Source organism: Bufo gargarizans, chromosome 2 (genome assembly GCF_014858855.1).
Source record: "Bufo gargarizans isolate SCDJY-AF-19 chromosome 2, ASM1485885v1, whole genome shotgun sequence".
NCBI lineage: Eukaryota > Metazoa > Chordata > Amphibia > Anura > Bufonidae > Bufo > Bufo gargarizans.
The window spans coordinates 151,074,371-151,099,060 of NC_058081.1; the positions used below are offsets into that span (position 1 = coordinate 151,074,371).

A 24,690-nucleotide genomic window follows, 5' to 3' on the forward strand; every position below is an offset into this window, starting at 1 on the left:
TGCCTGCTGGGGTTGTGGGGAACTTGCTGGGAAGGATGGGGCATTCAAAAATTTGCTGTGGGGCTCATTCATTTATAATTATGAACTTTACGTATTCACTCAAAAACTGTGACTATGCTCCTGCTTGAACTATAGGTTTTGAGAAGGGAAACAATATATTATAAGGTTAATGGACTTTTTGACAGAATCTGCAATGAAAGACCCAAACAGAGCTTCAAAACGCAGATGTGAAGAAGCCCTATGAAGAATACAGAGCCTGTGGATCCTGTAACAAGCACTTCACTTATGCTGCATTACCACTGGAGAATGCATGATGAGTGACAATAAACAGGGAGGAGGCTATGCAGGGATGGGAAAGAATGCTATGTACAATGCTTGGGACACAAGGGGTGGAGAATGACTAAAAATATCAGGAGAAGAGCTGTGGGAATAACTTCAGAATGAACGTGACACACAGCGCTTTATGGGCCACAATCACTAGTATGGTCCAACAAAGCAGGTGTGACTGATAGAAATAAAGAGTTGAAGCTAGCAGATCTTGTGGACAAGCCTTAATTAATTGGGTTGGCTGAAATGGGAATAACCTCATTAAGTGGCCTGCTCTCCACTGTGTACATAACTTCTATAACAGTGAATAGGAGCTATGCAAACAGTGTGGTACAGCAATCTACACTGTTTTGATAACTCCAGCCATCCCAATCTGGTGCTTACTTTGAGGTACTTCTATCTCAGGGACAACCCCTTTGAAGTTTTATTTACTTTGGCTGGAATATCACCAATTGAAATGACAATGTATCTTCAACTAAGTATGATTTCTATTTGCAAGCTTATGTCACAGAGACAATGCCCTACAAAGATACTGAAGTCAATTCTCATCTGCTGGGGACAGAACTTTCCTTTTCTACACTCTAGGCTGGTGTCAAATTGCCACACAACAGCCATCGTTAGGTTTTTGCCATTAGGCAATCATGCACTCATTAACAAATTAAAAAAAATAATGCAGAAGAAGGGATTGCTGAATGGAATGAAACATTATATGTTGGAATGTAAGGATGCATATAAGTACCGGTAAATTATTATTTTAGAGAAAGGAAAGTTTTTTGGGGGAAAACTGTACACTAGGAGGCTCTAGTGATACGGTTGGGGGTATACAGGTTCTGTATGGTGTCCTGTGGCACATTTGCCCACAACTGTTGCAGCTGGACTGTACAGTCATGGACAAAAGTTTTGAGAATTACATAAATATTGGAAATTGGAAAAGTTGCTGCTTAAGTTTTTATAATAGCAATTTGCATATACTCCAGAATGTTATGAAGAGTGATCAGATGAATTGCATAATCCTTCTTTGCCATGAAAATTAACTTAATCCCCCAAAAAACTTTCCACTGCATTTCATTGCTGTCATTAAAGGACCTGCTGAGATCATTTCAGTAATCGTCTTGTTAACTCAGGTGAGAATGTTGACGAGCACAAGGCTGGAGATCATTATGTCAAGCCGATTGGGTTAAAATGGCAGACTTGACCTGTTAAAAGGAGGGTCATGCTTGAAATTATTGTTCTTCCATTGTTAACCATGGTGACCTGCAAAGAAACGCGTGCAGCCATCATTGGTGTTGCATAAAAATGGCTTCACAGGCAAGGATATTGTGGCTACTAAGATTGCACCTCAATCAACAATTTATAGGATCATCAAGAACTTCAAGGAAAGAGGTTAAATTCTTGTTAAGAAGGCTTCAGGGCGTCCAAGAAAGTCCAGCAAGCGCCAGGATTGTCTCCTAAAGAGGATTCAGCTGCGGGATCGGAGTGCCACCAGTGCAGAGCTTGCTCAGGAATGGCAGCAGGCAGGTGTGAGCGCATCTGCACACACAGTGAGGCGAAGACTTTTGGAAGATGGCCTGGTGTCAAGAAGGGCAGCAAAGAAGCCACTTCTCTCCAAAAAAAAAACAGCAGGGACAGATTGATCTTCTGCAGAAAATATGGTGAATGGACTGCTGAGAACTGGGGCAAAGTCATATTCTCCGATGAAGCCTCTTTCCGATTGTTTGGGGCATCAGGAAAAAGGCTTGTCCGGAGAAGAAAAGGTGAGCGCTACCATCAGTCCTGTGTCATGCCAACAGTAAAGCATCCTGAGACCATTCATGTGTGGGGTTGCAAAAACACAGCCATGAATAAAGAATGATACCAAAATACCCCTCAACAGCAACTTCTTCCAACAATCCAACAACAGTTTGGTGAAGAACAATAAATTTTCCAGCACGATGGAGCACCGTACAATAAGGCAAAAGTGATAACTAAGTGGCTCGAGGACCAAAACGTTGACATTTTGGGTCCATGGCCTGGAAACTCCCCAGATCTTAATCCCATTGAGAACTTGTGGTCAATCCTCAAGAGGCAGGTAGACAAACAAAAACCCACTAATTCTGACAAACTCCAAGAAGTTATTATGAAAGAATGGGTTGCTATTAGTCAGGAATTGGCCCAGAAGTTGATTGAGAGCATGCCCAGTCGAATTGCAGAGGTCCTGAAAAAGAAGGGCCAACACTACAAATACTGACTCTTTGCATAAATGTCATGTAATTGTTGATAAAAGCCTTTGAAACGTATGAAGTGCGTGTAATTATATTTCACTACATCACAGAAACACCTGAAACAAAGATCTAAAAGCAGTTTAGCAGCAAACTTTGTGAAAACTAATATTTGTGTCATTCTCAAAACTTTTGGCCACGACTGTAGATCCGGCACACTGGTAGGTTGCTGAAGCTGGTGTCCCAGTTGGTCAATAAATGCTCAGTTAACATTATATATCTCGTGAAAGTCCAGGCCAAGGAATTGTTGCAATCTAGCAAAGACATTTCTGGGAAACCCTTGCTGTGTGTGGGTGAGCATTATCCTGCTGAAAAATGCCAGTTGAAAGCCCTGCCATGAGAGGCAACACATATGATTTCAGGATGTTCTGCACATTTCGCTGAGCTGTCGGTGTCCCTCATATCACTCAGTCAGTATTTGTTCAGTATTTTTAATCAGCATTTGTAAGCCAGAATCATTAGTGGGTACTAAACACAAAAGGGGCACAAAAATTTCCATTATACTCTGTTACGGTAGGTTCCATTTCAGGTTCTGACTATGAAGCTGACTGTGCCTAACCTAAGTTTACCACTTGGTATTCACTACAGCCTCTTAAATATGTACAGTAATGGAAACAGTTCTGTCAGACCTCAGCTCACATTCGTATAACTTCCTATTAAGAAATAATATCGTATGCAGATGTAACTTAATAAGCTGTTATGATAATCTCAGGGGCTAGAGCTCCAAATTATTTAGGATGTTTTACCATTTAGCTTTTGAAAAAAGTTTCCTTTTTAAAAAGACTCACTGAAGTGAATGGGTTGTAATTACACCGCTTACTGCTGCAGTTGCGATGGCGAGCAGGTAAACGGTACTCTTACGGGGGAAAAAACCAATCATGTGCATGAGCCCTTAAAGGGTTGTGCAGGGCTAGTATCTTGATAACCTCTCCTCAGGATAGGTCATCAATATCAGATCAGTGGGGGTTCGACTTCTGGCACACCCACCATCAGGTGTTGGAAGAGGCTGCAGCGTCTAACTTGCAGCGAAAGTGCAGCGGAAGGGCAGTTTGTCCCATTTTCTTCAATTGTAGTTACACTGCACTTCTGCTACTAGTTAGGGTACGGCCACATGGTCAGGTTTTGCAAGCCAAAATCAGGAGTGGATCATACAAGGAGAGAGATTATAAAGGACAGATACGATTTCTCTTTTTTCAATTTACTCCTAGTTGTGGCTTCAACAACTACATGCAGAAACCTGACCATGTGGCCATACCAACAGTGAAGAAGCATGAGCACCTTATCTGCAGTGGTGCTGAGAGTCAGGACCCTGCCACTCTGATATTGATGATTTATCTGGAGGATAGGTCATCAATATACTGCACAACCCCAGACATAGGAAGATATAAAAGATAATGGCCCAAATTTACTAATTCTATAGACGATGTGAACTTAGGCTGACTAGTCCTGCACCAGATTTAATACAAGCGCTCAGGCTGGATGATGAATCTGGTACAGGGATAGACACTTTCGTCTCTCTATATCAACCATAGGTTGGCTTAGTTTGTGACATATGTTTATGCCCAAATGGTGGCTCCATTTTTGGTGCTAAATGCTACATATTAGGCCACACTCCTTTTATGGTACAACACACCTCTTTACATGCAAGGTGTAGGGGATTTCTTAAAAACTAGATGTGCCAAAAATGCACCAAATTGGGCCAATTTGCACCAAATTGTTGTGCAGTTGAGCCTCTGTCTCTGCAGCAGAAAGTAGTAGGGAGTTAAATTCTCTGTAACTTCCCAGCAATATTGTGTTCTTCGACTCTTAGACAGCAATTCCAATAATAATAATAATAATAATAATAATAATAATAGCCCAGTAAGCAATCCCATGTTGGAGTTTTAGAAGTTCATCTTTGATGGGTCGAACATAAAATAACACGAAATAGAAAGCATCAAAGAGGACACCATAAAAAGCAAAAAACAAAAAAACAAACAAAATCTTATCTCTTATGATTCCAAGAAAGAAAAGGATGTCCAGCTACAGGAACACCACGGCAGATTAAAACTTCTTATTCATCCATTAAAAGCCATACAAGCATCGCATGCGATCAAGTAGGTAACCCAATCTCACATTTGTATCTTGGCTTCCAGCATTGGGATCAAAACTGACCAACTGCAACATCTGTATGGGAGTTTGTATGTTCTCCCAGTTTTTTCATAGCTTTTCTCCTGCACTCCAAAAACATACACATAGGTTTATTTGAAATTCATAGTGTGAGCCATACTAGAGACAGGTATCGATGTAAGTGATGACTGTGTCTGTACAGCGCTGCAGACTATGCTAGTGCTATTATAAATGAATAAATACCACACTATAGAAATGTGAAAGAAGAGATACTGTGTCAAAAGACGAGATTAATGTCCGACATGCACAATGTATCTGTGATATTCACTTCTTTTTTCATTGTGTTGTCAAAATATTGGAACAATGTTACATAAGTGATGCAGAAACCCCCAACTACTCATACAATGCTTTTTATGTGCAGCCTGTAGACAGCGCTTCCTCATGACGAAAGCAATATTTGCCTGGGAATGAACCAGAAGACATGAAAGGAGCACACATAGAGGGCCACAGTATTGAATGAAGCAGTGCAATTCAGCAGTCAGCCTAAAACAATCCCTTTCCTGTATAAATACCTTCTGCTTTTCTTAATACTTCCTCCTCTCGTGAAGTCGACACACAAGATGTGTTTGTTTTTTTAAAAGCCTGTTCCTTGTTGTTTTGTTTTTTTACTATTCCTTCTGGTTTATAATGTCACATTCTAGTTTATGGCTGGGGTATGTATTGCTGGTCCTAATATATATATATATATATATATATATATATATATATTGGTGTTGAATGTTTTGATCCATTTTTTTGTTCCACCTTGCATTAATAATGATCTAATAATTATGATGATAATTATGATTTTATACGAGGGAACCATTTATGACTCAATTTAAAAGTATATTCCAGCAATTATTTCAGCAATTATCCATTGGATAGGGGATACTGCTAGATTCGTAGAGGTATGACTGGTGGGACCCCAATGAGTACTAGAACAGGGTCTCATGTCCCCCGAGCTGCAATTCCAGAGACCGGAGGAGTTAAATGGAGTGACAGCTGAGCAGCCGACACTGCTGCTCTATTCATATGGCACTCAGCTGTTTTTATCAGCGCTACAGGCAGTCAACTACCTCTCCTCTTATCTTCTCTTGGCCACGGCCTATGGGCTGAGATAATAGGGACACAAGATGCCTGTTTTGGCACTTACATAGTAACATCGTTTGTAAGGCCTCATGCACACGACCGTTTTTTTTTAAGGTCTGCAAAAACGGGGTCCGTAGGTCCGTGATCCGTGACCGTTTTTTCGTCCGTGGGTCTTCCTTGATTTTTGGAGGATCCACGGACATGAAAAATGAAAAAAAAATCTAAGTCAAGTTTGCCATTGAAATGATAGGAAAAAACGGACACGGATCACGGACACGGATGACAATCTTGTGTGCATCCGTGTTTTTTCACTGACCCATTGACTTGAATGGGTCCGTGAACCGTTGGCCGTGAAAAAAATAGGACAGGTCATATTTTTTTCACGGCCAGGAAACACGGATTACGGATGCGGCTGTCAAACGGTGCATTTTCAGATTTTTCCACGGACCTATTGCAAGTCAATGGGTCCGCGAAAAAAAATGGAAAACGGCACAACGGCCACGGATGCACACAACGGTCGTGTGCATGAGGCCTAAGGCTGCAAAAATAACATCTGTCCAACCAGTTCAGCCTGTTATCCTGTGAATTGATCTAGAGGAAGGCAAAAAAAAAAAAACAACTGTGAGGTAGAAGTCAATTTTCCTCATTTTAGGGCAAAAAAATTCCTTAGGCTGTAATATTATTACACTCCAGAAATACATCCAGGCCCCTCTTGAACTCTGTTAGTGAACTCACAATCACCACCTCCTCAGGCAGGGAGTTCCATAGTCTCACTGCTCTTACCGTAAAGACTCCTCTTCTATGTTTGTGTACAAACCTTCTTTCCTCCAGACGCAGAGGATGTCCCCTCATCACAGTCCTGGATATAAATAGATGATGGGAGTGATCTCTGTACTAAACCCTGATATATTCATACATACAGTAGTTATTATATCAGTCCTCTCAGTTGTCTTTTTTTTAAAGTTAATAACCCTAATGCTGATAATCTTTCAGGGTACTGTAGTCCCCCCCATTCCAGTTATTACTTTAGCTGCTCTCCTGCGAACCCTCTCCAGCTCTGCTATGTCTGCCTTGTTCACAGGAGCCCAGAACTGTACACAGTACTCCATGTGTGCTCTGACTAGTGATTTGTAATGTGGCAGGACTATGTTCTCATCACGGGCATCTATGCCCCTTTTGATGCAACCCATAATCTTATTGGCCTTGTCAGCAGCTGCCTCACACTGTTTTTTTACAGCTTAGTTTGCTGTCCAGTAAAATTCATTTTAGTCCTTTTTCATGTCAGCGTTGCTCAGTGTTTTAGCATTTAGTATGTACGGGTGACTTGCATTATTTCTTCCCATGTGCATAACCTTACATTTGTCAGTGTTAAACCTCATCTGCCACTTCTCTGCCCAAGCCTCCAATCTATCCAGATCCCTCTGTAGCAGTATACTGTTCACTTCCGTGTCAATTTCTTTACACAGTTTAATGTCATCTGCAAACATTGATATTTTACTATGCAAGCCTTCTACAAGATCATTAATAAATATATTGAAGAGAATAGGGCCCAAAACGGACCCCTGTGGTACTCCACTAGTGACAGTGACCCAATATGAGTGTGTACTGTTAATAACCACCCTCTGTTTTCTATCACTGAGCCAGTTACTTACCCACATACAGACATTTTATCCCAGTCCAAGCATTTTCATTTTATATACTAAACTTTTATGTGGTGCAGTATCAAATGCTTTGGCGAATTTAAGATATTAGACATCCATTGACTCACCCCGGTCAAGTCTAGAATGTACGTCCTCAAAGAAACTGATTAAATTAGTTTGACATGACCGATGAGGTACTCCAAGATAGAATCTCTTAGAAAACCTTCAAACATTTTACCCACAACAGATGTTAAAGTATAACTGTCATATATATATATATATATATATATATTTGGGAGTATTGGATTGTGGTGATGAATATCTCCTTGGTGGCCCTATTTCAACTTTTCACTGTGTATTCAATTACCCCTTAATTCCACAGTTTTGTTCCCTGTACTGCCTACTTTTACCTGTGCTTAAAACACTCCCTTTCAATGTAGAGTTCTTCAATATCAAAAATAAGTGTCTGTCTATAACATTACTTTTTTACAGTTGAACCCCCAACAAGTTTGTAGTTATTCCCAGAAGCCCATAAATGTCCACTTACCATAGGCCATGAATTGCCATTTCGGTCCTCCTCCCAATATAGATACTGCACTTGAATTTATTTGGCATTCAATTATCATATTGTGTGAATGAATCATACAGATATAATTACCTGCTCTCTAAGATTATCTAATATGAATATAAATACAATTATAGTAATTCATTTATTAAAAATCCAAATAATTATACTGTATATACATAAATACAATAATAATCCCGTGAGAGTCACTTATAGAGAAGGATTTGGGTTGTGCTTGTAGATGGTAGATAACAGCATACAATGTCAATCAACTGCTTCTAAGGCCACCAGGATATTGTCATGCATTAAAGGGTTTCTACCACTTTAGTTTGACCAAATTAGCTTTCAGACACTAGCGATCTGCTAGTGTCTGATCTCCATAACCATGCAATTCTTAGACCTTTGTGTGGAGCCGTTTCATTAAAAAACTAAACTTTTATTCCTATGCAAATGAGCCTCTAGGTGCTATGGGGGCGTCTTTTCAGCACCTAGAGGCTCGGTCTACTCACACTGTATGCCCGCCCATCTCGTCTTGAATGCCTGCCTCCATCACAGCCATCGGACGAATTCTCGTGCCTGCGCCGTTCACTTCTGTCATCGGCTCCACACAAAGGTCTAAGAATTGCATGGTTATGGAGATCAGACACTAGCAGATTGCTAGTGTCTGAAAGCTAATTTGGTCAAACTGAAGTGGTAGAAACCCTTTAAACGAGGCATGGACTCGCAGGGCAGGGATGTAATATTACCACTTTACAAAGCATTGGTGAGGCCTCATCTGGAATATGCAGTTCAGTTCTGAGCACCAGTCCATGGAAAGGATTCCACCTTTTATTTTCCAAGGGAGCTCTGAGACATGAAATGTGGAATCTGATTGGTTGGTGGACAGCCTATGTGTAGTAGCACCCTCCTCCATGTGCAAAGACACATGCAAACACGGGAAATATGGGTTATTCTGAATTGCATCACTGCTATACTTACAATACATAAAAATTAGAAGCTCTTTGCACACATTTTTTTTTAATCAAAATTCTTTTGGGGCTTCTACAGATGGGAAGAGATCTAATTGTCATGTATAGTAAGAATAACAGTCATACAGTTCACATTTATCCATGTTTCCAGTGTTTGCATGTGTCGTTGCACATGGAGCAGGGTGCTATTACAGGTACTGTTTGTGTGCTTTTGCATTTCAGCCCCAGTTACATGAGAAATCAATAGTAAAAAAAAATGTGAAAGTGAAGTTAAATGTCCCTCAGAGGTCTTGTATAACCTTATGGGGGACAAAAAGTGTAAAAAAAAACAAAACAAAAAAAACGTTTCACATGTAAAAAAAAATAAAATCCCCAATTAAGCAAATAGAGATATTTTTGGTATTGCCGCCTCTGTTACGGCCGGCTCTATAAATATATCACATGATCCACTCAGTCCGATAAACACCATAAAAAAAAAACTGTGTAAAAAAAAGCCATTTTTGTCACCTTACATCACAAAAAGTGCAACACCATATGATCAAAAAGTCCCACAAAATGGTACCAATAAAACCATCACCTTATCCCGCAAAAAATAAGACCCCTACATAAGAAAATCGCAAAAAAAAATAATATATATATAGCTCTCAGACATCAAACTCTTCCTGCAAAAAACGAGCCCCCGCACAAGACGATCGGCAGAAAAATAAAAAAAATATGGCGTTCAGAAAATGGAGACACAAAAACTACTTTTTTTCAAAAATGCTTTATTATGTAAAATTTAAACAAACAAAGTAGACATATTTGATATCTTTGCGTCTATAACAACCTGCTCTATAAAAATAGCACATGATCTACCCTGTCAGATAAATGTAGTAAAAATAAAAACAGTGCCAAAACAGCCATTTTTTTGTTACCTTGCCTCCCCAAAAATGTAATATAGATCAATTAAAAATCATATGTACCCCAAAATAGTATAAATCTGGTACATTATCCCCTAGTTTCCAAAATGGGGTTACTTTTTGGGAGTTTCTACTGTAAAGATACATCAGGGGGGCTTCAAATGGGACATGGCATCTAAAAACCAGTCCAACAAAATCTGCCTTACAAAAACCATATGGCGCTCCTTTTCTTCTGCGCCCTACTGTGTGCCCTTACATCAGTTTATGACCACATGTGGGGTGTTTCTGTAAACCGTAGAATCAGGGTAATAAATATTGAGTTTTGTTTGGCTGTTAACCCTCGATGTGTTCAAAAAAATGATTAAAATGGAAAATCTGCCAAAAAAGTGAAATTTTGAAATTTGATCTCCATTTCCTTTAATTCTTGTGGAACACCTAAAGGGTTAACAAAGTTTGTAAAATCAGTTTTGAGTAACTTGAGAGGTGTAGTTTCTACAATGGGGTCATTTATGGGGAGATTCCACTATGTAAGCCCCACAAAGTGACTTCACACCTGAACTGATCCTTAAAAAGTGGATTTTGAAAATTTTCTGAAAATTTTTTAGAATTGCTTCTAAAATTCTAAGCCTTCTAACTTCCTAGAAAAAAAAAATGACATTTACAAAATGATGCCAACATAAAGTAGACATATGGGGAATGTTAAGTAATGCATATTTTGGGAGGTATCTGTTTTGAAAGCAGAGAAATTGAAATTTAAAAAATTGCACATTTTTCAAAATTTTTGGCAAATTTGGGATTTTTTCATAAATAAAGGTGAAATATATTGACTCAAATTTATGACTATCATGAAGTACAATGTGTCACGAGAAAACAATCTCAGAATGGCTTGGATAAATACAAATGTTCCAAAGTTATTACCATGTAAAGTGACACATGTCAGATTTGCTAAATTATGCTTGGTCACGAAGGGGGTAAATGGCCGGTCGGGAAGTGGTTAAAGTGTAAATACCATTCTATTTTTATTTGTGTAATGTGTAGGGGCAGTGATGCTGACCATTTTTGTAATATATTTTAATTACTAAAATCTCACATTTCTATTATAAAAATAATTCTGAAGTGGCCCATTTTGAGCCTTAGCAACGCTCCTCTGTCTTCTGTTTACATAACAGTGGGGACTTGCTCAACACTGACTGTGTTATGTAAACAGAAGACAGAAGAGCGTTGCTAAGTGTCAAAATGGGCCACATTAGAGCTATTTTTCTAAGGCCCCATGCACACGGCCGTGTGCGGGCCGTGGAACCGCGGCCTGGATCCCTCGGCCTGCACACGGCTGTGAGACACGGCCGTGTGCATGGGGCCTAATAGAAATTTGAGATTTCAGTAATTAAAGTATATTACAAAAATGGTCAGCATCATTGCCCCTACACATTACACAAATAAAAATAGAATGGCAGTTACACTTTAAATAGAGCATAGTATAGCTGGAATCTACAGTGCCCTGAATGTTGTGAGCTTTGTATGCCTATGAGAGGATAGTCTGTTAGTGTAGGTTCCCATCTGCAGAAGCCACCTTGCAATTGGTAGATCGTACTGACAAAAATGTCCTCAAAGAGCTTCTCATTTTAATTTATTGTAGATATGGCAGTAATGCAATTGAGAATAACCCATGTTTCCAGTGTTTGCATGTGTCTACATCTAGTGCTTGTGCCTTGCAAAAGTATTCACCCCCCCCCCCCCTTGTCTTTTTTGTTTTGGTGCCTCACAAACTGGAATTAACATGGATTGTTTGAGGATTTGTATTATTTAATTTACAGAGCATGCCTATAACTTTGAAGATGTTTTAATTTTTTTATTGTCAAGCAAACAACAAATAGGACAAAATAACAGAAAAAGTCAATGTGCATAACTATTCACCCCCCTAAAGTCAATACTTTGTAGATCCACCTTTTGCAGCAATCACAGCTCCAAGTCGCTTTGGATAAGTCTCTATGAGCTTGCCACATCTTACCACTGGGATTTGTGCCCATTCCTCCTGGCAAAACTGCTCCAGCTCCTTCAAGTTGGATGGTTTGCGCTTGTGAACAGCAATCTTTAAGTCTGAACACAGATTTTCTATTGGATTGAGATCTGGGCTTTGACTAGGCCATTCCAACACATTTACATGTTTCCCCTTAAACCACTCAAGTGTTTCTTTAGCAGTGTGTTTGGGGTCATTGTCCTGCTGGAAGGTGAACCTCTGTCCTAGCCTAAAATCACACACACAGTGGTACAGGTTTTAGTCAAGAATATCCCTGTATTTAGCACCATCCATCTTTGGCTCAACTCTGACCAGTTTTCCCGTCCCGACTGCTGAAAAACATCCTCACAGCATGATGCTTCCACCACCATGTTTTACTGTGGGGATGGTGTTCTTTGGGTGATGTGACGTGTTGGGTTTGCACCAGACATAGCGTTTCATTTTTAGTCTCATCAGACCAGAGCACCTTCCCCCATACATTTTGGGAGTTTCCCACATGCCTTTTCGCAAACTCACAACGTGCCTTTTTGTTTTTAGCTGAAAGTAATGGCTTTCTTCTGGCCACTCTGCCATAAAGCCCAACTCTATGGAGCGTACGGCTTATTGTCGTCCTATGTACAGATACTCCAGTCTCTGCTGTGGAACTCTGCAGCTCCTCCAGGGTTACCTTAGGTCTCTGTGCTGTCTCTCTGATTAATGCCCTCCTTGCCCGGGCCGTGAATTTTGGTGGGCGGCCGTCTCTTGGCAGGTTTACTGTTGTGCCATGTTCTTTCCATTTGGTTATGATAGATTTGATGGTGCTCCTGGGATCATCAAAGATTTGGATATTTTTTATAACCTAACCCTGACTTGTACTTCTCAACAACATTGTCCCTTACTTGTTTGGCGAGTTCCTTGGTCTTCATGGCAGTGTTTGGTTAGTGATGCCTCTTGTTAGGTGTTGCAGCCTCTGGGGCCTTTTAAATAAAAAGGTGTGTATATGTAATTACAGATTATGCACACAGGTGGACATCATTTCACTAATTATGTGACTTCTGAAGGTAATTGGTTGCACAAGAGCTTTCTATGGGCTTCCTAACAAAGGGGGTGAATACATACGCACATGCCAATTTTCTGTTTTCCATTTCTAAACAATAGTTTCATTTATATATTTTTCTCATTTCACTTCACCAACTTAGACTATTGTGTTCTGATCCATCACATAAAATTTAGATTAACAAAACATTGAACTTAAGGCTGTAATGTAACAAAACATGAAAAAAAGCCAAAGGGGTGAATACTTTTAGGCACTGTATATTGCATATTTTTCGGACTATAAGATGCACATTTGTCCCTCAAAAGTGTGTGGAAGTGGTCATCAGCATGCAGGAGGTGCGGAGAGTAGCACTACTCACCCTCCCTGCACTGTGCCCTGACTGAGTACAGCATCAGGATGTAGAGCACGTGGGCACGACCTATTACCGTCACATCAGGTCACAGTACGTCTGATCTGAGGCTGATGGGGGTCTGAACTGAGGCAGAGCTTGGGGCTCTGATGAAGGTCTGACCTGCGGTCTGATGGAGCTTTGGGGTCAGATCTGGGGTCTGATTTGAGAGTCTGATCTGAGGTGTGATGTACAATATTTTTGTTATACTGTTATAATATGATACATATGTACCATACTTGCATTATTGCATAGATATTGTGGCTGGTTCTATTGTGTGAGCTAAATCTGAAAATATATCATAGGCATTACTATTTTTGTCATTATATGGGCATTCTATGTGGTATTATTATGGCCGGCCCTGATACTATCATATGGCTACAGTTACAATACAGTTACAATGTTATGTGGCTTGAATGCTGTCACTATAGGGCATGCCACTATATAGCATGAATTAGGCTACTTTCACACCAGCATTTTTGATGGGCCTGTCATAGATCAGCAAAAACGCTTCCGTCATGATAATACAACCATCTGCATCCGTTCTGAACGGATCCGGTTGTATTATCTCTAAAATAGCCCTGACAGATCCGTCTCTAAAACCACTGTAAGTCAATGAGGGATGGATCCGTTTTTCTTTTGTGTCAGAGAAAACGAATACGTCTCCATTGACTTAAATTGTGCTTCATAATCCGTCTTGCTCTGCACCACCACATAATGCTTGCAGCATTATTTTGTCCGCGATGGGACGCAACTAAACGAAACGGAATGGATTCTGGAGCACTCCATTTCGTTCAGTTCAGTTTTGTCCCCATTGACAATGAATGAGGAGAAAACTGAAGCGTTTTCCCTATGTCGGATCTCAATAGCGGAAAGGGAAAGCGCAGATGTGAAAGTAGCCTTAAATGTCAGCATTATATGGCTCAGTTTTGGAACACTATATGTTAGTATTATTTAATATATACATGGGAATAGTATGGTATTGGAGATGTAGTGTCTGGATTCATGGGGCATATACTGTATATGCAACTAAAGAGGGCGTCCAGTTTACAAAATCCATTTTCATATACACTACTAGGGAATTCAGAGTTAATACTAGGGAGTCCCCTGGTGGAGGGCGTGTGCTGTTCTGCATTATATGAAATACCTTTGAATAGGCACAGTATAAAGGCTTATGCACACGAGCGGGGGGGGGGGCGCAAAAAAAATAATAATATGTAAATGACTCTGTGCATTCTGTTTTCGTATGTCCAAATGGCCGTTCCGCAAAAAAAATATTTAATATTTCCTATTATTGTCCTCATTACGGGGAGGGATAGGACTGTTCTATTAGGGGCCAGCTGTTCTGTTCTGCAAAACAACAACGATCGTGTGCATGAGCCCTAATACTAACTTTCACCGCTCTTGGCACTTTAAGAAAATGTAACACTTACTGCATATTTCCCACAGATTACAGATCGGATCCCTGGAAGTTTGTTTTGGAACCCTTCTTACAACTAACGATTGTTCAAAGTGGAGAACAATTTTTAGGAAGCACTCGCACAAAATGATTTATTCTCTGACCTGTTGGAAAGGTGCATGATGTAATCTCTGTAGTTGTGAGTAATCCACTTTGTTCTGATCCTCTGCTGTGTCACATGACTGACAATCCATCTCTCCAACTGTCAAGTCTGTTTCACTATTCATTCCTATGGGAACAGTAGTATCTAAACTGCATTCGCCGTATGGACCGTCTGACGTCACAGGGTCATGTGACATTCAAAGCCACAGTTTGAAAGTGACGATGCACCCCACCCTAAACACCATCATTAGGATTAGTTATTATTATTTTTGTATTATATTATGAATCTTTATTACCTCAGTGCTTTGGATGTAGATACTACCCTTCTGGTACATCCCACGTCTGCTTCAAAGCCACGTGACTTTAGCGTGTCATGTTCTCTAGTGACGTCAAAGTGTCCTTAACGTGCATGGAGTTTAGACTCTACCTTTTTGGAACCTCAATATCAGTCTCGTAGGAATAAATAGAGAAACTGACTTCCCCTCTACACATAAGACACTGGGGGAGATAAATGAAAACTGGCTTAGTTGCCCATAGCAACCAGATTCCATCTTTCATTTTTCAAAGGAGCTGTGAAAAATATAAGGTGGAATCTGATTGGTTGCTATAGGCAACTTAGCATGTTTTCTTTTACACCAGTTTTGATAAATCTCCCCCACTGTCAGAGTAACAGTGTCGGTCACATGACACAGCTGAGGATCAGAACAAAGTGGATACCTCACAACTACGGAGATTACCTGCACTACAATTTACATCATTACAGGCCAGAGAATACACATTTTTGTGGCAGTGCTTCTTTAAAGAGGTTCTAAGGATATAATCACACAGTCAGGTTTCTGCATGCAGTTCTGGAAGTCATGATCAGGAATGGATCATAAAAGGAGATATATAAGTATAAGGGCTCATGCAAATCGTATATCCGCAAAATACGGATACTGGCCTGTGTGCATTCTGCATTTTGCAGAACAGAACTGTCCCATCCTTGTCCGTGATATGGACAAGAATACGAGATGTTCTATTTTTTGGTGGGTGCCGCAGAACAGACATATGGATGCAGACAGCACACAATCTGTTGCGGCCCCATTGAAGTGAATCGGTCCGCATCCGACCTGCAAAAAATACGTATCGGATGTGGACGAAAACAATGGTTGTGTACATGAGCCCTAAAGGACATACAACAACTTCTCCTCTTTTTTTATTTTCACTCCTGCATTTAGCTTCCGAAATTACATGCAGAAATCTGACCGTGTGGCCGTACCCTAAGAGATAATAAAAAAATCTCAGACAGGCCGTAAAATAAAATTTATAAAAATGTAGTGCAGGTCTGGTTCCTGGAGACAGCACTACAGTCAATCACTGTCCTCAGTGATAGACTTTAAGGGCACTCAGTGTCCTCAGCGGTGCCCTTTCTAGATCCGTCCATGGATGGACCAGACAGAATCAGGAAAAAGATAAGCTAGAAATTGCAGATCCTGAAATCAATCCAACCGGAAAAACCAAGGACAAAGTCAAAATAAAACCAGGACATTATCCATGAAAAGCAATCAAGAAATGATTAATACGGATCAGAGGGTTAGAACTGCTGCATAGGCATCGAATGTTTGAGGCATCAATGTGTTCATATTTGAATCTGTTTATTCTCTTTCAGACATTGCAAATGTCTTCTGTCACAATCTGCTCCAACCACAAATCAGTAGGTCAAAATTACAACGTGTGGCTTCCTTATTGCAATATTAAAATCTGTAATGTTATGTGGTGACCACCCTAGGTCATGTCTATGATGGTTACAGTTGAGTAAGGAGTTTTTTTTTACATGATTACATCAGGAATTACTTGTATTCCTATTTATCAAAATAACACACTGAAACCATTCATATCATTAGCTTCAAGCAAAATATCCCAAACTCATAGAAATTTGTATCAATGATCCCTAAGAATATGATCAATTATGATTCTGATCAAGATTTTCATGTTCTGCCATGATCTGCTGATTCTAGTAGATGGCCTACAACAGTGTCAACATAACAGATCCGGTCTGCAATAGTGCCAATATAGCAGAACTAGCTGCACCAATCGCATGACACAGTTGGTGTACCGCAATGCTCCATAACAAGAAACGCACGCAACAGTAGAAGAAGGAAGAAGGAAGGAGTTCCTATCTGTATTTCAACCACTTAATATAAGTACCCCTCCTTCATGGGATATGGATTTGAATTGTTATATTTGGAACAACGGCTAATATATTTGGTCTTATACATTATGCTTTGATAAAAGCAGTTCTATATACTGATCACCCATAACATTATACCACCTAAAAGCCTAATATTGTGTGGGTGCCCCTCATGCTGCCAAAACAACTCTGACCCATCAAAGCATAGACTCCATAAGACCTCTGTAGCTGTCTGGTTGTATCTGACACCAGGATATTAGCATCAGATCTTGTAAGTTGCAAAATGGGGCTTCCATGGATCAAACCAATTTATTTACATTTTCTTTGTCATGTTCCTGAAATCATTCCTGAGCAATTTTGTGGTGGGGCAAAATTATCCTGCTAAAAGAAGAAACAGCTGTTAGGAAATACCACTGCCATGAGGTGAAGTACCTGTTCTGCGACAATGTTTAGGTATGTGGTACATGTCGAAGTAACATTTACATGAATGCTAGGACCTAAGGTTTCCCAGCAGAACATTGCTCAGAGCATTATGCTTCCTCTGCCTTCATGCCTTCTTCTCACAGTACATCCTGGTGCTATCTGTGCCCCAGGTAAGTCACACACATGCGCCCAGCTATCCACATGATGAAAAAGAGAAGGTGATTTATCAGACCAGACCACCTAGTTTCATTACTCTATTGAGTGCCCATTGTACTCACTTTTGAAGTATACATGGGTCAGCATAGGTACCCTGACCAGCCTGTGCTTATGCAGTAGATCCAATAAGTGGTGGTGCTCGCAGTGTTGGACCCTGGTCCTAGGGACCTAGCCAACAAACCAAAAAAAGAAACTGCAGTACTCCTTGTCTCTTTTTATGGTGGTGGATAATTCACAAAGTAAGGTCCAACGTTTCGACTACGTATAGTCTTTTTCAAGCTTGAGTAGTCGAAACATTGCATCTTGCTTGGTAAAAAAAACCACCACCATAAAAAGAGACAAGGTGTACTGCAAGCTGTGATGTATTCTGACACCTTTCTGTCATAGCCAACATGAACATATTCAGCAATTTTTACTGTAGCTCTTCTGCAGGACAGGGTCTGATGGGTTAGCCTTCGCTCTCTTCATGTATCACTGAGTCTTGGGAACCCATTACCCTGTTAATGGTTCACCAGATATCCTCCTTGGACCACTTTAGGTAGGTACTAACCACTACATAATTGGAATGCCCCACAAGACCTGCTGTTTTGGAGATACTTTAACCTATTCATCTAGCCATCATGTTTAAGTCGCCTTACACTTGTCAATCTTACCTACGTCCAATACATCAACTTCAAGAACTAATGCATCTCATTCTTTAGCAGGTGTCAGTGTCACAAGGTATTCAATGTTATTCACTTCACCTGTCAGTGGTTTTAATCAAGAAGAATATAAACTCCAGTTTATGCGATGTGACAAATTTCATTTCATCGGAAATGCGGTAAATCATATACGTGACGTTTCGGCCACAATCCAGCCTTCATCAGACTGTTACAGCTAGAGGGACTGCTCGGGTGGCGGGCGTTGCTTCAGGAATTGCAGACTAAGTTCTGCCAAAGGTAATGGTGACGCCTCAGTGGTTTTAATGTTATCACACTAATCTGTGTATGTTTTTAATCAATTTGAAAGTCACTAGACCAAGAATATTTTAACAAATGAGCCTCTGTGGTGCCATATGGACTAGCAGAGAGGATTGGTGTCACCATATGTGTTCACTGCCATGAGTGGTGCACTAGTTCCTGCCTACCTCCATGGTCATGCATTGGGCTGCAATGGAAACCCTTAGACCCATTAGGTACTTTATAATAAGCCTACTGTGGGACACTAGTGTTAGAGCAAGTGCGATGCATTGTTATACTTTGTTTCAGACCTCTTGCCATTTTGTCATTGATCAGACATGGTAGGGTTTATACTTGTCATGGGATACTTGTATAAAACTATTGTCATTATTTTAACACAAAATTACATGTATATGATCCCTATCCCTTCCAGGAAATAATCACATTCCTACATTTCTAAATGAGCCACTGCTTCAGACAAATGATTTTACATCTCGATTTGAGTTGCGTTTCATCATCTTTCAAGATAAAATTCAACACTGTCATATTTGTTTGAGTTGGTAATTACAGTGTTACTTAGCACAGCTTTGGTCTCTAGGTGGACTTCATCTTGAAAGCCAGAATGGTTTGCCATTCCACATCCCTGCTGGGTAACCCATACTTATCCCATCTTTCTGTCCTCTAAGTGCACTCATATGACCTCTCAAATTATAGCTTTAAGATCTCTGTTGACTTCCAAAGGTTTCCAAGCACCTACCACACTGTGCTGGCAGATCCTGTTGTCAAGATCTTAACTGTGGAGATCTGAGCATTAAAAATAAATCCTTTCATTCCATGTAGCTGCCTTGTTATTATTACCATGCTGTCTCCAATCCACTCAAGCTGCCTGGCATGTATTGCCTACGAGTCAACAGCACGATCACATAATCTGCCAGTAGTAAATGCACACTCTATTAACATGCTTCTTTCATGAGTCTATATCACCAATGCTGAGGTCTAAAGTAATGAGGATGGCACAGTTCTTGGTAGTTACTACAATCACAGCCTTGGGGCCATAGGTTTCACAGTTAACTGCTGTCTGCTTTACCTATGTTCTGTTTCAGTTAATTTCCCCCAGGATCTCAGAAACTAATAGGTTAATTGGTTTTCTGGCCATCCAGGTTAGCCTTTGGTGGGACTGGTCAACCATCTAAAGCATATGGGACCTTCCATGGTGGCGGATGTTGGATGAGAAAAGGATCAGCAGTTGGACTTCAACTTGCCCGATCCTTTTGGCTGCTGCCAGAAGGGTCTGGCAAGAGGCTTACTTCCTTCTCCCCATATATGCATGCTCAGCCCAGATTGCCGACTTTTCCAGATTTTAACCCCTTGTGGGCAGAGTCCTCTCTCCCTCTGTACCAGTTTGTTAGTTAGTTTGCTCTCATATTATTATTTCTGTAAACCCCTATTTATATCTACGCTGCCTCGTCATTAATGATGCTTTATAATAATGCGTATTAGAGACAGCTAACTAATGTGTACGTCCAGCCTTCTTGAGTTTGTGGGTGTCTGAGATTAGTATATCAGATTGTGAGCCTGTGTGGACACAGGGGCTGATGTGATAGAGTGCATTTTCTGTACTCCACTTTGGAGTATGTTGGCACTATATAAAGAATGGGTAATGCAATAAATAGTCAACATGGTCGCATATATAACTGGCATCATTTTATTAGCACTATTAAATTACACGCTAGAGGAACCAGATGGCATGACCTATAAACCGATTACACACTGGGATGTCCTCTAACAATAGGAATGAAAACAAATGAATACAATAGGAGTGTAATATTGATCCTTACCTGATGCCTGGGACCATTGGGAATTCTGCAGCCTCCGAAACTTTCCCCCTTCTTCCATTCCATAGTGTTCTGGCTTGCAGCTAATAATACTGCAGACTTGCAGAGATTATTCCTCTGGCATTTAGTCACAGTTGTGTAGTCTCATTTCTAGAGAAGCAGTGACGCTGGCATCTCTTGCTAAGTTCTGCATTACAAATATTAGCAACCTGCTGCCACCAAGCACCGGTGCCCTGATAAGTCCTGTGGGCAAGAGGTGGTGAGGGGTTCTAAGTGCAGGATATTCCACATCGACAGCCGCAGTAAGACAAATTCAAGACTCTGAGGGAGAAAAAAACTTGACAGACCAGTGTTAATTCAATTTTGAAGCCACTCCTTCTTCTCTCATAGCTTGTCTAGATCATAAAACCAGAGGCAAGGTCACCAGGCAACCAGATCTCACGTCACTGTGGCAATAAAGTCAGCAGCTCCTGTCCAGTGTGTTACCTGCAGTGTAGACATGCTGCTCTCTTATCTCTGCAGTTATTCCCCTCTCTGTACTGGATGAGGGCTGTCTAATGTTTAGCTGTCATTTTATGGAGGAGTGTCTCACTTGTTGGACTGTGAACCTGGACTCCTGGCTGTGAAATACATCCAGTACACTATCGATACTGGCAGTAGACATTGAACCCTATGGACTATATAAAATGATTTACATCTTTGACTCCTAGATAATATGTATATTTTCAGGGTAGGCTCAGGGAGAAAACAAAGGAGATTGAAATAGTTACAGCATGAAAGTGATTATCTTAAAGAAAACTTCTGCCATGGTGGCAATATCTGTTCTTCCGCCCTTTCCTCTAGCCTTGTCCTAAAGAGAAAAAAAATATATACTCCCTATTCCAGCTTGGAAAAATACCCTGCCATTCTCTCTGAGATTGGCATGTTGGTGAGTTGTCAGTAATACAAATTTCCAACACTTAAAGGGGTTGTGGACTGGTAGGTCATCAATATCTGATCGGTGGGGATCCAACTCCCAGCACCTCCAGTGATCAGCTGTGGAGATCAGAAAAGTTCCTTTTCATAGTACGCCAACCACATCGCCATGTGGTATTGCAGCTCAGTCTCATTCACTTGAATGGGACTGAGCTTCAGAAAGCTCATGAGACTGTTAAAAAGGCAGCAGAACTGGCCTGATTGCTGCTGTCCTAGCTGGAACTAATCTGATCAGATATTGATGAGCTATCCTGAGAATAGGTCATCAATATTTAAGTCACAACCCATTTAACATAGAAGGTGATCATGTTGGTCTTCACAGATGTTGGTCCAGTGGCTGACTTTAGGTATTGCCCAACAAGCGTAGCACTGTAGTAATTGTTCAATGTTAAGTAAATAAATATCTATTATTTTTCCCTAAGACTCACTTTCATCAGGTCCTTGTTTATTGGAACTAACATATTCCAGAGTAGTAATTCATCCATTCAACCAATCTGTCACTTGTAGGGCTCAGAAGTACCTTACATAGTTAATACAGTAAAAAAAAAAAAAAAAAGACATAAGTCCATAAGTTCAAAAGGATCGGTGGGGATGTGACTTTTAGAAAACGGGGAGTAAGACGCAGATTTTTACACATTTTCATAAGCATTAATGTAATTTACTTTTAAGAAGTCATCTAAGCTCTTTTTAAAAGTGTCCACTGTTCCTGTTGTGACCACGTCCTGAGGTATACTATGCCATAGATTCACAGTTCACATTATGTGCCTATTTCATGAGAGAACAATTTATATTAAACCAATATTTCTTTACTAATTAAATATTTACACATAAATATATTTTTGGGTTTTTCATTTGTCTATTTTCTGATTCTATTTTTTTATTCTATTTTCTGATTCTATTTTTTTATTCTATTTTCTGTTCAAGAGTTTGGGGTGGCCATCTTGCCTGAGATGCTTCCGTGAGGTGTGAATAGAAGTTCAGATGGATGTGCAGTGTCCCAATCCGTGTTGGATAGTGGGCCCCTTAAATCTCATGTATGTCATTTTATGCAATTGTATTTTCTATGTATTAAGCTGCAAATTCCCTACAACAGGCTGGTAGTTGCATTACATCCATTCACCCCTAGGTGGTGCTGGCACCACATATATAAATATATCTAAGGGTGTGCTAAGGCAGGGGGAGAAGGGAGGAAGTTAGTGGAGGAGTGAGGAGCAGAACAGGATAAGGCTACTTTCACACTTGCGCTTGATCGGATCCGTTCTGAACGGATCCGATCATATTAATGCAGACGGAGGCTCCGTTCAGTACGGATCCGTCTGCATTAATAACTTAGAAAAATTTCTAAGTGCGCAAGATGCCGTTCAGACTTTCAATGTAAAGTCAATGGGGGACGGATCCGCTTGAAGATTGAGCCATATGGTGTCATCTTCAAGCGGATCCGTTCCCATTGACTTACATTGTAAGTCTGAACGGATCCGCTCGCCTCCGCACGGCCAGGCGGACAGCTGAACGCTGCAAGCAGCGTTCAGCTGTCCGCCTGGCCGTGCGGAGGCGAGCGGAGCGGAGGCTGAACGCCGCCAGACTGATCCAGTCTGAGCGGATCCGCTCCATTCAGACTGCATCAGGGCTGGACGGAGGCGTTCGGGTCTGCTCGTGAGCTCCTTCAAACGGAGCTCACGAGCGGACCGACGAACGCTAGTGTGAAAGTAGCCTAAGACCAGTATGTAGCTGCCATTTTAGCCCCTTGGCCCTGGCCAAGCTGAGGGAGTGTGGAGAACAGCCTTCCAGCTAGCTAGCACAGACCAGAGTGAATTATGGATATAGAGAAAGTCTAGTGGAGATAGAAGCGGCATTCGCTTATGGACTCCACAGCATCAGTGACCGGGAGAAGCCTAAAAGCACCTGGACACAGCCGGATAACTAGGCACAAGGTTGTCCATTACCACATTCCTCTATGGACATCGTGGACCAGAGTTTTTGAAAACAACCAGTACAAATAATGGAGCACTGTGGGTTGCTAATTACAAGTAAGAACTTATTATATCCAGTACCTGGCTGCTAGAGTGTGGACATAGTGTAGACAGACATAAGGAGGAAACTCTCCTACCTGCTGAAGGAAACTCCGCAAGCTACTTTTGCCAAGCCTGTTACACGGATTACAGCTGAGCCAATATTTGGATTATTACTTTTGCTATATAGATGTACTGCACTAACTACCTTGAGACAATTGATCAAGTAAAAGTTCTGTTGTTTACAATCATTGACTCCTCATCCTTTCTACCACCTTACTTTGCATCTAACGGTGCTGGCGTCACGAACACCAGGGGCCCTGCCTCCATAGCACCTTAAACCATTCCACCAAGGGCACCTCAACCACCTTCTGGCGGGAATCCCTGCACAACAGAGTGTTCCCCGAAGGAACTGGTGCTGTCCTTCCATTTACTGCACACCAGCCCAGGGATCTCTACAGAACAGTGCGTAAATAACTACTACCCCCATCGGCCCACCAACACTCACATATTGCCCCTGTGGCTCGAGCGCTGCAGATGCTTCACAACAGCCACATGGACATGAATAAAACCTAATTTACAAAATGAATGATTGGCTTTTATGGGATAGTTTTATGGGCACGCTCTTTGGCCACTTCAAGAGTCACTGTGTAGGAAGAGGGAGGAAGCAAGCTGTCCCCATCATCTAAAGCCAGTAGTAGATCTTATGTTATCTGTAGAGATGAGCGAATTTATGAAAAGTTCGATTCGGCTGATTCACTGAATAAAATAAAAAAAACGCTTTGTGACGAATTATGTACCTCGTCACAAAGCGCATTTTTTTGTATGTAGCAGGTGCAGTGACAGGGAGCTGCGATAGCGCCACCCCCGTCATTGTACCCATTAGATGCCGCATTCATACATGAGAGTAAAAACTGTGGGAAATTAACATTAAAAAATATTAACTCAAACTGACCGCCTCCATTTGCTTGCGACGGACCAGCCACCGCCATCTTGCTTGAGGATCTGGAGCGAAATCTCGCGTGGCTCGAGATCATGTAATCACGCCAGCCGGCACAGGATAATACGTCACCACGCACAGGATTTCGATCTTCGATCAAGATGGCGGCTGGCGGCCCGTCGCGAGCAAATGGAGGAGGTAAGTATGAATTTTTTAGTTTTTTACACTATTGAGGTTAAATCGATTCACTAACACGAGGCACAAGGAATTTCGGCTTTGAAGCAAATC

The 24,690-nt window shown here is 41.0% G+C and overlaps 1 protein-coding gene across 1 annotated transcript in view; it reads right to left on the reverse strand.

Moving 5' to 3' along the window:
• The window catches only part of PDE8A (phosphodiesterase 8A), a 277,995-nt gene extending 257,080 nt beyond the window's left edge, over positions 1–20,915 (reverse strand). Inside the window, exon 1 of the mRNA XM_044279587.1 lies at positions 20,482–20,915. Within this exon, the coding sequence (XP_044135522.1) occupies positions 20,482–20,544 (63 nt within the window). The 5' untranslated portion in view covers positions 20,545–20,915. The remainder of the gene's footprint in view (positions 1–20,481) is intronic.
• Positions 20,916–24,690: the final 3,775 nt, after the last annotated feature.